General features: G+C 39.0%; 1 protein-coding gene across 3 annotated transcripts in view; it reads right to left on the reverse strand.

Moving 5' to 3' along the window:
- ICA1L (islet cell autoantigen 1 like) overlaps positions 1–16584 on the reverse strand; it is a 90501-nt gene that overhangs the window by 8179 nt on the left and 65738 nt on the right. For all 3 annotated transcript variants that reach the window (XM_030802783.1, XM_030802782.1, XM_030802784.1), the window contains 3 exons: positions 11415–11489; positions 3288–3545; positions 688–777 (listed from right to left, as the gene is read on the reverse strand). In XM_030802783.1, coding sequence (XP_030658643.1) covers positions 688–777; positions 3288–3545; positions 11415–11489 — 423 coding nt within the window. The remainder of the gene's footprint in view (positions 1–687; positions 778–3287; positions 3546–11414; positions 11490–16584) is intronic.

Genomic DNA, 16584 nt, shown 5'->3' on the forward strand with positions numbered 1-16584 from the left:
TGTCTCAATTAAAAAAGAAAAGAAAAAGGTTAATATGGTAACCAACTTAAGTGCTTGAATGCATTGTCAATAGGCATCCTGTAATCAGAAAGTATCTTGTATCCCTAATTTTATATCCATTACCAACAAACCTTAACACAAACTATAAAAGATTACAGTACAAAATGTAGTACGCTTTGCCAAGCTCACAGTTTCTTTCTTTCTTTTCTTTTGGAGTCAGTCTTGCTCTGTCGCCCAGGCTGGAGTGAGTGCAGTAGCACGATCTTGGCTCATTGCAACCTCTGCCTCCCGGGTTTAGAGCAATTCTCCTGCCTCAGCCTCCCGACTAGCTGGGACTACAGGTGCCTGCCACCACGTTGGCTAATTTTGTTGTTGTTGTATTTTAGTAGAGTTGGGGTTTCACCATGTTGGTCTCCAACTCCTAACCTCGGGCAGTCCGCCCGCCTCGCCCTCCCAAAGTCCAGGATTACAGGCATGAGCCACCGTGCTTGGCCCCAAGCTCAATTTCTATTAAATCCTTTCCACATTGAAGGATAAGCAGTATAGCTTTCATTTTAATAATAACTCATTATTAAACTTTTTCAGGACAATGAGGTGAAAACAATATAAAGTGATCCTTTTCTAAATTTATCTGAATTCAACTGATTCTTAAAGCAATGATGAAGAATATATAAATAAATAACTTACATCTTGTTAATTTCTTTGGACTCTGTGAAGGCACTGGCTGGTTATCAGTGTGTGAAAGACGAAGCTCTGATTCCTCTTGGGAGGCCCAGCCTGGGATAAAAGAAGTAAAAATTGTCCATTGTTAATCAAATAGGAAGCAGCATCAGAAAAACAAGAAAAGGTAAAAATATCTAAGTCCTCCAGTCTTTGTATCTGGGTAAGATTCTATAGTATAAGAGGTATAAAATACTGAAAATGTATCTGTAGTCATATATTTTAATCATCTTAGTTTCAGATAGAGTTGGATCCGACTTCCTTACATTTTTCAAAGTGGCTTTGAAATAAATATGTGGGATATTTAAAAAATAATTGAAATGCAAAAGCTATAGGAAGAAGTTCTAAAGAGTCAAGAAGGGAAGGAACAGGCCTGATAATTGGAATGTTGAAACCTATAAATATGCTCATACCCTTGGACTCAGTGATCCCATTCCTAGCAATTTTTCTTAAGGAAATAATTTAGCTGAAGGAAAAAGCACATGCATGATTTTTTTTTTTTGCAGCATTATCTGTAATAATGAACAAGTAGAAACAATAAGGAAGGAATCAGGTAGCTTATGTTGTATAAAATGACAGTATTTTGTAATTAAAACATATCATTATGAATACTCTATGGGAATGTGGAGAAATGTTTGCTACAACATGAAAAACCATTTATGCTATGATTAAGGCACAGCACTAGAAAGGAATTTAGATTATCCTCCCTAATCCCTTCCTTGTATAGAGAAGATCTGAGGCCCAATGTAGATAGGGTTCCTCAAACACAGATCTTTTAATTCCCAGGGAAGCTCCCTTTCCTGGTCTGTACCACAGGAGAGCGAAAAGTAGATATAAAGGAAAGACTGGTAAAGTAGAGTTCTGCACAAAGAGGCAGGGGCAGATTTTGGTCCTGTCTTAACTATTTAAACTGTCTGATGACCTTGAGCAAGCTACTCAAATACTGTGGTTTTCAACTGTTCAGCTATTAAATGGGAATATCCTGTCTGCCTACAGGTAGGGATCAGAGCACATATTTTGAGTAGTTAAAAAATATTTTTGATAATTGCATTGCCAGAAACTAAAAGTTCAGTGCTGCTAGAGACGTGGCAATTTATGGAGGAAGAGGGAGGAGTTGATAGTGGAGAATGAAATCAGTTTGTAAATCTTTATAGCTACTGGGCCATTGGTATGCCACACAAGAATAAATATTTTTAAAGATTTTACTGTAGCAAAAACACCTGAATTATCCCAGATAGAGTGCCTCTTTATCAAATAATATTGTCTATTCTTACTTTTATTCTATTCAATCAGTTCTTACTGAGTGATTATTTAACTAACATTTAGTTTATTAATTGAGCTAACAACATGCTGCTGTCATAGAAGGTACAAAGATGACTCACTCCACATATCATGCCCTTGGGATGCTTGTAGATAAAGCATGTACCTCAGTATTTAATACAAAGTACAATGCATTAAGACACTGAAGTGCCGTGAGGGGTCCCCCCGTCCAGGGGTTAAAATCTAGGATGTGAGAGACTGGGATGTAAAGCAAGATAAAGTAGGATTAGAGCCATGAAAGTAGATAAAGCAAAGCACCATGGGAGGAGGGAGAAACCATTTCCATTTGGCAGTACTGAGGAGGACTTCAAGGACTGACAATCATGCAGAAAACACTGGATTGGGATCTAATACTCAGGCCCACGTCCGAGCTCCATTACTGAACATCAGAAGCAGAAGAAGCAACACAAGCACAGGTAGATGCATCAGAGGGCTGTGGAGCACTCAGTGTGATTATAGAAAACAGCAAGTATTCTTCCTTCACTTCAATAGGGGATAGGAGATATGGGTGGAAATGCGACATAAGCACGTTTTATCCCTGGAAACCATGGTGTTTCATTTTATAAAATGTAAGCCAGGTGCTGACATCAGAATCTGCTGCTTGGAGAGAGAACTCCACAGAAGTGTGGAGGATGAATTGGGGGTTGGAGACCTGTTAGGAACTCTTGCAGTAACCTAGGAAACCAATAGGCTCTAAATGTCTCTGGTGTTGAGGCAGAGAGGAGTGGGAAATTTGAGACAGGTTTCAGAAACCGAACTGACAGAATTTGGTAACCAATATGGATGAGGGAAGCAAAGTGACCCCCAAGGTGCAGGGTTGGACACAGGATGGTGGACTCTTTCTCCTGCTGCCTTGCCCAGAAAGGGAACCAGCCTCCAGAGCTGTTCTTTTTCCTCTTGTCAACTCTGAACACAGCAAGTTTTGCTTGATGGAAGAAACAGTATTGATTGCCCTAGGTAGGAGTAATTAGCAGGTCAAGTGTTTTAAACGAGATGCTTGGGAAAATCAGTGAAGAAAACATGGGGTCTGGTGAAGGTGGGCAGGGAAACAGCCTGTCTTGCTGACAGCCTGTCTTGTTGACAGATTCCTGAGGTGACTAATATTTTTCCAGTTGATTGGTGGACTGCAGATTTTATCTAGTAGTGCTGACGTTAAAATCAATCTTGTTGATTCTAGCATCAATAAGCACACCGTTTTGCTTCACAAAGATAAAGCACATATATCCAAATGGTTCATAGACACTTACTGTTGAACGCTCCAGCCACATGAAAGCCAAGGTCAAAGAGTTGTGAAGGAAGGAATCGAGAAGAATGAGCGAGGGGCTCAGACCCCGTGGAAGGCTCTTGGGACGTGAGACTGGCACTGGGGCTCCCAAAGGCAGTCTGGTATTCTTGGGTAAATTCACTAGTACTTGAGGAACCAGAACTTAGGAGGTTGTTCAGAAATGAGAATTCCTTCTCAAAATCTTCTCCTTCCAGTGAATCTACAGGTAGATCTTTTGCAACTATTGAGTGTAAATAAAAACAGAAAGGCTTTTTTGATTTTAGGAAATGACAGTAAGACCACAGGATGAATCAAATTTGTTTCATTGTTTTCATACTGTATTAACATAATTGTAAACAAACAAAGTGACTGCAAGTTTATGTGAAAGTTATTTCTAATTAGGCAGGATTTAGGTCAAAATGGCCACATTTCACAATGAAGATATAACCATTATGAATGCTATATATGAAATAATTAAGCTACCACCTAAGTCAGAAACCAAAGGAGATGCAAAAGAAGTAGAAACAAATTAATAATACGAGACTTTAATATACCACTCTGACTAAAAAACAGGCCAAGAGGACAACAGATAAAAAAGATCAAAAGAGCATAATCAATAATGTAGTTATTTTGGATAACACAAACCCTGGTAATAGAAACATTCTTCCTAACCACACATTGAAAATGTACAAAAGTTGATTATACTAAGGCACACACACAAAAAAATTGTGTTCTTAAAGTAGGAACATTACAAACAACATGCTCTCATCATAATGCAATAAAAAGGCAATTCTAAAATGAAACTATAAAAACAAAAAGGTTGTTACATCTGTAAATCTTAAAACCTTCTACCAAACAATGTTGAAAAGGGAATGGACTTTCGGAAAAATAATGATGAAGGAAATATTTTATATCATAATCCATGGTGTTAAGTAAAATGTATAGAAGACCATGATTTGGACTGAGCTCTTGTACTAGACCCAACAGACCAAACCAAAATGGAGTCACTCATGCTAAAGTTCCATATCACCAAACTATCTGGCCTTTCAAGAAATCAGGAGAGGGACATCACAGCCAAGTCCCCAAGCAGGCCACAGGCCAGTCCTAGCTGGCATGATAAGGAAGTCCCCTCTGCTTTAACCCTTACAAGAAAAGTAACTGCAATGATCAATCCACTTTTTGTTTTCCCTGGTCCTTTTCTGTCTATAAAACCAACCTCCTCAGAACACTCATTCCATGTTATAGAATGGGGTGTTGCCTGATTCTAGAATTGCAAATAAAAGCCAATTAAGGTCTTTAAATTTGTTGTAATTTTACCTTTTGACAATAGAATACTTAAATGGCATGAACAAAAGAAAAATCCTATCCCTTAAACATTTTTATCAATAAAAATGAAAGGGAGAGGCATCACTGACCTGCACCCCAGCATAATTGGTGAAAGTTATTTTTCAAAATAAATAAGCATTTAAAGTCTCTGGAAATGGTCCCAAGGATATGCAGCAAATGAAGAAATATTTACTTAAGAAAATCTACTATAATTTAGGAAAAACAGCAAGAGTTCGTGGTATTTGAACTGAGAACCAGTCCCATCTTCCTGCTTTCCAACTTAGCAAGATGGAGATTCCACTCCAGTCTGGTGCAGCCAGAACACAGGGCTCCTTCGCTCTCCAGCTGTCAGTCAAGGGCTAACTTCCCAGGAGGAGTAAGATGCCAGCATTTCACATCCTGTCCCCAGTTACCTGAGGCTAAGTCCTAGGTGAGTGCAGTCAATAGATGATAGAGGCTCCCATCTTCTCCCCAGATCCCTCATGGGTTGGGAAGTCTGAGTTTGGTGTAGTGTGCTGAGAATATAGGGCCCCTGACCACTTGACCCTGCTAGTAAAGTGGTGGTTTCATGAAGAAACAGGCAAGCCAAGAAGACCTAAGGCTACCGTCACTCTCCTCACCTAGCACTCAGCTCCTAGAGCAAGGATGACACTCAGAAAGAAGTATGCCATTGTCCCCACTCCCAGCTCAAGCTCTGACTCAGAGATTTTCCTTGCAGGGAGTGAGGGAGAAGCAGACCATAAAACTGATGGTTCCTAATCCCTTTCCAAAGTCACTGACTTCATTTGTAACAGAGTGTAGAGAAATTCAACCCTAAGGATGCTTTCAAAACAGTGGAGGTTTTAGTAAAAGGCAACTGGAGAAGACTTACAGTCTCAACATGTAGGCTAAACTGTAGACCAGCTACTTTGCCTGAAGGAACCAGGGAAAAAGCCAGCTGGGGTCACCACAAATTTCAGTGACCTTAAGAACTATTTCTTTAAATGAGTCCAAATTTAAATGAGTCCAAATGTGTGGAACAATTTATGCTCCAGACACTGTTGAAATCAATAGAGCAATCAGCTGGAAGAAGCAAAAATGATAACTTGGACTTATAAAGAATTTTATGCTTCCAAAGGCAAAATTGAGAAAATAAAAAGACTGGGACAAAATATTTACAAGTCATATATCTGATAAAGGGCTTTATAAAAAACATATAAACTCTTACAACTTAATACGATAAGCAACCCAATTAAATAATGGTCAATAGATTTGAATAGATTTGTCAATAAGGAAGATATACGAATGGACAATAGCACATGAAAAGAGTCTCAACACCATCAGTCACTGGAGAAATGCAAATCAAAGCTACAAATTAAAAGCACTAGAATAGCCAGGCAGTGTGGCTCATGCCTGTAATCCCAACACTTTGGGAGGCTGAGGCAGGTGGATCTCCTGAGGTCAGGAGTTCGAGACCAGCCTGGCCAACATGGCAAGACCCTGTCTCTACTAAAAATACAAAATTAGCCAGGCATGGTGGCGCATGCCTGTAATCCCAGCTACTCAGGAGGCAAAGTTGGAGAATCGCTTGAACCTGGCAGGCGGAGGTTGCAGTGAGCTGAGATTGCGCCACTGCACTCAAGCCTGGGCGACAAGAGCAAAACTCTGTCTCAAAAAAAAAAAAAAAAAAAAAGCACTAGAATAACTGTTACTTAAAATACACCAGGCACAGTGGCTCATGTCTGTAATCCCAGCACTTTGGGAGGCTGAGGCAGGTGGATCACTTGAGGCCAGGAGTTCGAGACCAGCCTGGCCAACATGGTGAAATCCCATCTCTACTAAAAATACAAAAATTAGCTGGGTGTAGTGGCACGTGCCTGTAATCCCAGCTACTCAGGAGGCTGAGGCAGGAGAACCACTTGAACCCAGGAGATGGAGATGGCAGTGAGCTGAGATCGTGCCACTGTACTCTAGCCTGGGTGACAGAGCGAGACTCCATCTCAAAAAATAAAATAAAATATAGACAATACCAAATGTTGGCAAAGATGTGGAGAAACTAGTACTCTCACACTTTGCTGATGGAAATAAAATGGTGCAATTATTTTGAAAAAAGTTTGGCAGTTCCTTAAGAAGTTAAATTCACCATACAACCTAGCAATTTCACTCCTGGGAATCTAAGGAAAATGAGAATGTATGCCCGCACAAAGAGAAGTACATGAATGTTCAGTAGTAGTAGTAGTATAATAGCCAAAAATTATAAACAATCCAAATGTCCATCAACTGTTAAATAAGTAAACATAAGATGGTATATCCATACAATGGAATACTATTGCTTAATAAAGAGTAATAAACTGGCCGGGTGCAGTGGCTCACACCTGTAATTCCAGCACTTGTGAGGCTGAGGCGGGCAGATCACAAGGTCAGGAGATCGAGACCATCCTGGCTAACACAGCGAAACCCCATCTCTACTAAAAATACAAAACAAATTAGCCAGGCATGGTGACACGTGCCTGTAGTCCCAGCTACTGGGGAGGCTGAGGCAGGAGAATCGCTTGAACCCAGAAGGTGGGTTGCAGGGAGCCGAGATCGCGCCACTGCACTCCAGCCTGGGCGACAGAGTGAGACTTGGTCTCAAAAAATAAAAAATAATAAACTACTGATATATACAACAACATGGATGACTCTAAAAACCATTAAGTGGAAAATGCCAGAAATGAGGGACTGCCTTTTGTTTGGCTTCATTTATATGAAATGTCCAGAAAAGGCAAATTTATAGAGACAAAAACAGATTACTAATTACCTACGGCTTGGAGTGAATCAGAGATTAATTTAAAACAAGCGTGAGAGAATTTGGGGGGTAATGGAAACATTCTAATATCCAACTGTGGTAATGGTTGCATAATCTAAATTTTCTAAAAATTAGGAACTGTTAAAATGAGTGAAATTTATGATACTTAAATTATACCTAAATAGAGCTGTTAAAATAAAGAGAAATTTTGGACAACTCTATTGCAAATAGATTTAAAAGTCTAGACAAAATGAATAACTTCTTAGAAAAATATAATTTATTAAAATCAGTCCCAGTAAAGATTAAAAGCTTAAACAGACTGATTTCTATAGAGAGAGACAAAAAACACACACATACAAGAAAGCATTAGACCTAGACGTTTTCATAGGTTAAGAAATGAATAAGAGGCCAGGCGCAGTGGCTCACACTTAGCAAATCCCAGCACTTTGGGAAGCTGAGGCGGGTGGAGCACCTGAGGTCAGGAGTTCAAGACCAGCATGGCCAACATGGCGAAATCCCGTCTCTCCCAGAAAAAAAAAAAAAAAAAAAATTAGCCAGGTGTGGTGGGTGGGTGCGTGTAATCCCAGCTACTCAGGAGGCTGAGCCAGGGAGAACTGCTTGAACCTGGGAGGTGGAGGTTCCAGTGAGCAGAGATCACACCACTGCACTCCAGCCTGGGTAACAGAGACTCCGTTTCAAAAAAAAAAAGAAGAAGAATGCAAAAAGAGCCAGGTGTGGTGGCTCATGCCTGTAATCCCAGCACTTTGGGAGGCCGAGGCTGGTGGAGCACCTGAGGTCAGGAGTTTGAGACCAGCCTGACCAACATGGTGAAACCCTATCTCTACTAAAAATACAAAATTAGCCAGGCCATGGTGGTGTGCACCTGTAATCCCAGCTACTTGGGAGGCCAAGGCAGGAGAATTGCTTGAACCTGGGAGGCAGAGGTTGCAGTGAGCCAAGAATGTGCCATTGCGCTCCAGCCGGGGTGACGAGTGAAACTCCATCTCAAAAAAAAAAAAAAAAAAAAAAAAAAAAGAATGCAAAAAGAGTAGTAAAATATTAGCAAGCAGAGTAGTATAAAATGACAAAGCTGGACTTACAACTGGAATGCAAACATGATATAATATCAGGAAACCTATTATTATAGTTCATCATATTAATATATTTAAGAAGAAAAAGCAAATAATTGCTGACATAGATACTGAAAATGCTGCCAACAAAATTCAACAACTATTAGCCGGGTGTGGTGGTATGCACCTGTAATCCCAGCTACTTGGGAGGCTGAAGCACGAGAATCGCTTGAACCCAGGAGGCAGAGGTTGCAGTGAGCCAAGATCTCACCACTGCACTCCTGTCTGGGTGACAGAGTGAGACTCCATCTCAAAAAAAAAAAAAAGAAAAAAAAAATTAACAACCATTCCTAATAAAAATTCTTAAGAAAGTAAGTATGGATGGATGCTTCCTTAACATCATGAAATATATCTGTGTCCAGCATCTTAGTTCAGAAATATTATAGGCATTTCCGCTAAAGTCAGGAAATGTTCACTACTAGTTAACATTGTTCTGAAGGTAGTAGCCAATGTAATTAAACAGGAGAAATCTATGAGTTGGTAAGAAGAAAAAAACAAGATTATCTCTATTTTCAGATGACATAACTCAAATGATAAAAGAATTCAGCTATATACCAGGATATAAAACTAACATGCAAAAGTGAATAGCATGCATATATACAAAATAACCAATAAAAATATATAATGGAAAAGAAAACCTCATTTACAACAGCAACTAGAAAGATAAAATGCATAGAAATAAACAACAGGAAATGTTCAAAACCTGTATGAAAAGAAAGTCTGAAAGATATACAAGTAAACTTTAATAAATGGAAGGATGTCCCTTGTTTTTCATGAGGATGTCTCAACATGATCAACCTGTCAGTTTTCACATTTAATGTGATTACAATAAAGTATTGAGCTTTTTAATAAAGTCCCACAATTTTATATTCAAATTGAAAAAGTAAACATGCAAAAATAGCTAAGAAAATAATAAAAAAAAAAAAAGGAGGGGGGATTCTAGCCTTACCAGATACTAAAACTACAAGAAAGTTTCTTTTCCTTTTTTTTTTTTTTTTTTTTGGAGACAGAGTCTCACTCTGCCATCCAGGCTGGATTGCAGTGGTATGATCCCAGCTCACTGCAACCTCCGCCTCCTGGGTTCAAGCGATTCTCCTGCCTCAGCCTCCCGAGTAGCTAGGGCTACGGGCATGCACCACCATGCCCAGTTAATTTTGTATATTTAGTAGAGACAGGGTTTCACCACATTAGCCAGGCTGATCTCGAACTCCCGACCTCAGGTGATCCGCCCACCTCGGCCTCCCAAAGTGCTGGGATTACAGGCGTGAGCCACTGCGCCCGGCCGTAAAACTACAAGAAAGTTTCTATAATTAAAACTATGTAGGCCGGGCACGGTGGCTCACGTCTGTAATCCAGAGGCGGGCGGATCACCTGAGGTCAGGAATTCAAGACCAGCCTGACCACATGGAGAAACTTTGCTTCTACTAAAAATACAAAATTAGCCAGGCGTGGTGGCGCATGCCTGTAATCCCAGCTACTTGGGAGGCTGAGGCAGGAGAATTGCTTGAACCCGGGAGGCAGAGGTTGCAGTGAGCCAAGATTGCACCATTGCACTCCAGCCTGGGCAACAAGGGCGAAACTTCGTCTCAAAAAAAAAAAAAAACAACAACAACTATGTGGCACTGGTGCATGCACACACCATTTGGAATACAAAGAGAGTCTAGAAATATACCCAAGTAGAAACAGAAATATAGTATATGACAAGATGTTATCTCAATACTAGGACAAAGATGGCATTTTAAAAAATTATATAAAGGGCTGGGCGCGGTGGCTCACATCTGTAATCCTAGCACTTTGGGAGGCTGAGGTGGGCAGATCACTTGAGGCCAGGAATTTGAGACCAGCCTGGCCAACATGATGAAATCCCATCTCTACTAAAAATACAAAAAATTAGCTGGGCGTGGTGGCACACACCTGTAATCCCGGCTATTTGGGAGGCTTAGGCACAAGAATTGCTTGAACCCAGGAGGCAAAGGTTGCAGTGAGCCAAGATGGTGCCACTGCTCTTCAGCCTGGATGACAGAGCGAGACTGTTTAAAAAAAAAAATTATATAAAGGATAGCCTTTGGGGGAAAAAAAAAAGGTAACATTTGATCCATTGCTAACACTGTACACATGAATTAACTTCAAATGAATTCAAGATCTAAATGTAAAAAATAATACTACATAAATACCAGAAGAAAGCATAAGAGAATTCTTCTATAATCTGGGTTTAGGAAAAGCTTCCTGACTATGACTAAAGTCCAGATCCAATAAAAGAAAAGACTAACCAATTGGACTGTATTTAAAGCTTTAAAAAATTTTTTTTAACTTAAAAAAATTTAAAGAAACAAAGTCACAAGACAAATGACAAACTAGGAGAAAATGTTTACAACCTAATTGCTTGAGAAAGATATTCAAGGTAGTTATTTAATGCTTAGGAAGTACCTTAAAGTTGATTTAGTCTTGATCCTCATTTTACAGATAAGGAAACCAGAATGTTGGGGGCATACTTTTGTTTCTTAAATAGTGGTTTTAATTTATTTAATGTTGAATGACATTTACTATTTTGCTAATATCTAATGACACTAGATATACAAACAATTGTATTCATTCATTCAACAAGTATTTCCTGAGGCTTATACTGATGGTGGTTGAGATACATGAGACAGAAAAACAGACACAGCCCTAGCTGTCCTGGTTATACGGATACATTCTGATAGGACCCAAACATACAAAACAAATAATTATTTAATTTCCATTGTGATGTGCTACAAAGTAGAGGCACATAATTGCATTCTTATGTAGAGACTGAGACAGTTTCTAATGTTAAGGAAATAAATGTTAAATGAAAATTGAAGAATTTTAAAGAATCATTCATATGTAGAGTGAAATGATTATTTCTTACCATTTTCAGAGTTAGAAAACTGAGGTGCTCCAAATTCTGTCATTTGAGAATGTTTTTCATTGTGATCTTTGTTTCCTAAATCAAAAGCACATAAAAGAGAAGTTGAACAAGAAGAAATTCAGCAAACTTATTTACTGTAATATTTTATCATTAGGTCAAGTGTTCAGTTGACCAAATCAGAATCGAAAACATACAAAAGGGAAACATAAAAATTTAAATAATCTTATATATAAAAATCACATTTGTGTATGTATATGTGTGTGTGTGTGTGTATATATATATGTGTGTGTGTGTGTGTGTGTGTGTATATATATATATATATACGTATATATATATATATATGTATATATATATATATATATATACGTATATATATATAAAACATAATACCAGAGGTATTCAGGTACTCTATTAAGTCTCTGTCCCCTTGAAATGTAAGTTTTCACATTCCAAAGCCTGTTCCTTCCTTGGTGGAGCTGTTCTCATTCTAGGTCATTTTATACTTGTTCTGCCTGATCTCCATGCCTTGACACTCTGACACAATGGATGTTCATTTTATATGGAATGAATGAATATGGCCTACGATTTTATTATTGTTTAATTGACAAAAGCATATAATTTATCACATACAACATGTTGTTTTGATATACGTAATACATTGTGAAATAGCTAAATTTAGCTAATTAACATTTGTATTGAACACTGCTCTCTTAACAATTGGTTGTCATTGTTGTTTTTGAGACAGAGTCTTGCTCTGTCGCCCAGGCTGGAGTGCAGTGGCACAATCTCAGCTCACTGCAATCTCCACTTCTGGGGTTCAAGTGATTCTCCCGCCTCAGCCTCCCAAGTAGCTGGGATTACAGGCACGTATCACCACACCTGGCTAATTTTTATATTTTCAGTAGAGATGGGGTTTTGCCATGTTGGCCAGGCTGATCTTGAACTCCTGACCTCAAGTGATCCTCCTGCCTCGGCCTCCCAAAGTGCTGGGATTACAGGTATGATCCACCATGCCCAGCCTCTCTTAACAATTCTCAAGAATATATTGTTATTAAATACAGTCAGCACGTTTTACAATAGATCTTTTGAACTTACTCCTCCTGTCTAGTTGAAATTTTGTATCCTTTGGCCATCCCCCCAGTGCCCTCCCCACAACTACCTACCACTCTACTCTCTGCTTCTATGAGTTCAACTTTTTAGATTCCACATGTAAGTGAGATCACGTAGTATTTGTCTTTCTGTGTCTGGCTTATTTCACTTTGCATAATGTCCTCTGGGTTCATTCATTTAGTCACAAATGACAGGATTTCCTTCTTTTTGAAGGCTGAATAGTACTCCATTGTGTACACATACCATAATTTTATTTATCTGTTCATCTGTTGATGAACACTTACAATGATTCCATATCTTGGCTATTGTGATTAAGGATATGGTCTACTTTTTTTTTGAGAAAGCGTCATTGCTCTGTTGCCCAGGATGGGGTGCAGTGGCGTGATCAGAGCTCACTACAGCCTCCAACTCCCAGGCTCGAGAGATCTTCCCACCTCAGTAGCTGGGACTCCTCCCAAGTAGCTGGGACTATAGGTGTGTGTCACCATGCCTGAATAATTTTTTTAAATTTTTTGTAGAAACAGGGTCTCACTATGTTACCCAGGCTAGTTTTGAACTTCTGGGCTCAAGCAATCCTCCCACCTTGGCATCCCAAAGTGCCAGGATAACAGGTGTGAGCTACCATGCCTGGACAAGGATATGGTTTACTGTTAACAATTTGTACATATTTGTGGGGCACATGTGAAATTTGGTACGTGTATATAATGAGTAGTGGTCAAGTCAGGGTATTTAGTGTGTTTGTCATCTGAGTACAATATATTTTTGTTAAGTATAATAACCGTACTCTGCTATCAAACGTTGGTATATTCCTTCTATTTAACTGTTTGTATCCTTCAACTTACCTCTCTTCATCCTCCTCACTGGCCCCACCACTCACCCTTTCCAGTCTGTTATCTATTCTTCTACTCTCTACCTGAATGTGATCAAAATTTTTAGCTGCCACATACAAGTGAGAATGTATGATATTTGTCTTTTTGTGCCTGGCTTATTTCACTTCGGATAATGACCTCCAGTTCTATCCATGTTGCTGCAAATAATAGGATTTCATTCTTCTTACGGCTGAATAGTATTCCCTTGTGTATGTATACTACTTTTTCTTCATCCATTCATCCATTGATGGACACTTAGGGTTGATTCTATATCCCTGCTATTATGAATACTCATGCAATAATCGTGCAAGTGCAGGTATCACTTTGATATATTAATTTATTTTTCTTTGGATAGATAACCACTAGTGGATTACTGGATCAAATAATTCTATTTTTAATTTTCTGAGCAATCTCTATACTGTTTTTCATAGTGGCTATACTAGTTTACATTCCCACCAACAGTGTATAAGAGTTCTCTTTTCTCTGCATTCTCACCAGCATCTGTTATTGTTTGTCTTTTTAATAATAGCCATTCTGACTAGGGTAAGCTGATATCTCACTGTGGATTTGATTTGCATTTCCCTGATGATTAGTGATGTTCAGCACTGTTTCATATACCTGTTGACCACTGGTATGTCTTCTTTTGAGAAATGTCTACTATTCATGTTCTTTGCCCCCTTTTTAATGTTTATTTTTCTTGTTGAATTATTTGAGTTCCTCGTACATTCTGGATATTAGTCCCTTGCTGGAAGAACAGTTTGCAAATATTTTATCCCACTGAAGAGATTATAGCTATACTCTGTTGATAATTTATTTTGCTGTGCAGAAGCTTTTTAGTTTAATTAAGTCCCTTTTATCTATTTTTGGTTTTGTTCTCTGTGCTTTTGAGGTCTCAGTCATAAATTCTTTGCCCAGAAAAACGTCCAGGAGCATTTTCCTTAGGTTTTTCCCTCATATTTTAATAGCTTTGGCTCTTATATTTAAGTCTTTGATCCATTTTGAGTTGATTTTGTATATGGTGAGAGATAGGGGTCCAGGTTCATTGTTCTACATGGGGCTATTAAGGATATGGTCTACTTTTAATTCAAAGGCTGCTTTATACTTTTTTTTTTTTTTTTAGATGGAGTGTAACTCTGTCGCCAGGCTGAAGTGCAGTGGCACGATCTCAGCTCACTGCATTCTCTGCCTCCCAGGTTTAAGCGATTCTCCTGCCGCACCCTCCCGAGTAGCTGGGACTACAGGCACGTGCCACCACACTCAGCTAATTTTTTGTATTTTTTAGTAGAGACAGGGTTTCACCGTGTTAGCCAGGATGGTCTCGATCTCCTGACCTCGTGATCCACCCGCCTCGGCCTCCCAAAGTGCTGGGATTACAGGTGTGAGCCACCGTGCCTGGCCGAGACAGAATATTTTTAAAGATAATAGTTGAGTCATGCATATTTTATCACACTAAAAAAAATAATGGTTGAGCAGTTTCCAGAACTAGTAAAAGGCACAAATATAAGAAATATAATTTATACTAGCAAAAATTAAAAAATAAAAATTGCACATTTTGACACACTGTGCTGAAAGAGCAGAATACCAAAAACAGAGCACATCCTAAAAGCAGCCAGATACAGAAATTGAATTAGAGCAAGACTCTGTCTCAAAAAAAGAAAAAATATATCTAAAGAAGGTAGTCAAGGAGAAAGGAAAATGAACTCACAATGAAGATCTGAAATATAGAAAGAAATAGTAAGACAGGAAAAATATTGGTAAATCTCAATTTTTTTGTAAAACAAGAATGATGTTCTAATTTGTAGAAAATTAGAAAAATCAGAAATGGAAATAAAATGTATAACTTTCAAATCAGTAAATGGCAGGGGTGGGGGAGGATGAAGAAAACTTTTAAAACAAATGAAAAAAAAAAAAACACTTCAAATAGTTCAAAATGAACCAAAACAGGAGATAAAATAATGGGATTGGAAGGACAAAACAAATGGAAAACAGAAAATACAGGTCCAAACATAGTGACAATAAACATAAATGGACTAAACTTGCCAGTTAAAAGAATGACAAGTTGACATACTGGGCTTTAAAAAAAAAATCCAACTAAACCTTGTTTATGAGACATATCTCAGTTAGAAGGACATGGTGAGGGCTAGGCATTACACCTGTAGTCCCAGCATTCTGGGAGTCCGAAGCAGGCAGATCACCTGAGGTCAGGAGTTTGAGACCTGCCTGGCCAACATGGCGAAACCATGTCACTACTAAAAAAAATTAGCTGGGTGTGGTGGTGGGTGCCTGTAATCCCAGCTACTCAGGAGGCTGAAGCAGGAGAATCGCTTGAACCCAGGAGGCAGAGGTTGTAGTGAGCTGAGATTGTGCCACTGCACTCCAGCCTGGGTGACAGAGCAAGACTCCATCTCAAAAAATAATAATAATAAAAAGGACATGGGAAGATTGAAAGGAAAAGGATGGAAAAGGGATACTAAGAAAATATTATTTAATAAAAGAAAGCTAGTTATGCTCTACTAATATAAAGGAGACTTTAAGCCAAAAATTCATTATTATTATTATTTCGACAGGTTGTCACTCTGTCGACCACGCTGGAGTGCAGTGGAGCAATCTTGGCTCACTGCAGCCTCTACCTACCCACACTCAACTGATCATCCCCCCTCAGTTTCTGGAGTAGCTGGGACTACAGGTGCACGCCACCACACCTGGCTAATTTTTTGTAGAGATGGGGTTTCACCATGTTGCCCAGGCTGGTCTTGAACTCCTGGGCTCAGGCTATCCGCCTGCCTGAGCCTCCCAAAGTGCTGGGATTACAGGCATGCACCACCGCGCCTGGCCCCAAAAAGTATTATTAAAGCCAGAAAAGGTCACTGTATAACAATAAAAAATTAATTCACCAAAATGATATAAAAATTCTAAACTTGTATATACCCCTGTAGAAAGTAAAAAGTTTCTTCTCCAAATTTTCCTTCTCATTAAAAAAATAAATCATAAGCGTTAAAAATAATAATTTATTTTAAAGACTAACTTCCGTCAAGCCTCCTTGCTTTGTGCTAATAACTCTTTGTTAAGCCCTAATGTAGCTGTTAGACATGCTCACAGGCACGTAGTACATTCTATATCCTTGCACCTTACCCAAGATATTTGTGCTGGACATGCTCATGGGCACATTCCAGCTTGCAGCCTATGCCCCT

This window comes from Nomascus leucogenys, chromosome 22a (genome assembly GCF_006542625.1).
Source record: "Nomascus leucogenys isolate Asia chromosome 22a, Asia_NLE_v1, whole genome shotgun sequence".
Taxonomy (NCBI): Eukaryota; Metazoa; Chordata; class Mammalia; order Primates; family Hylobatidae; genus Nomascus; species Nomascus leucogenys.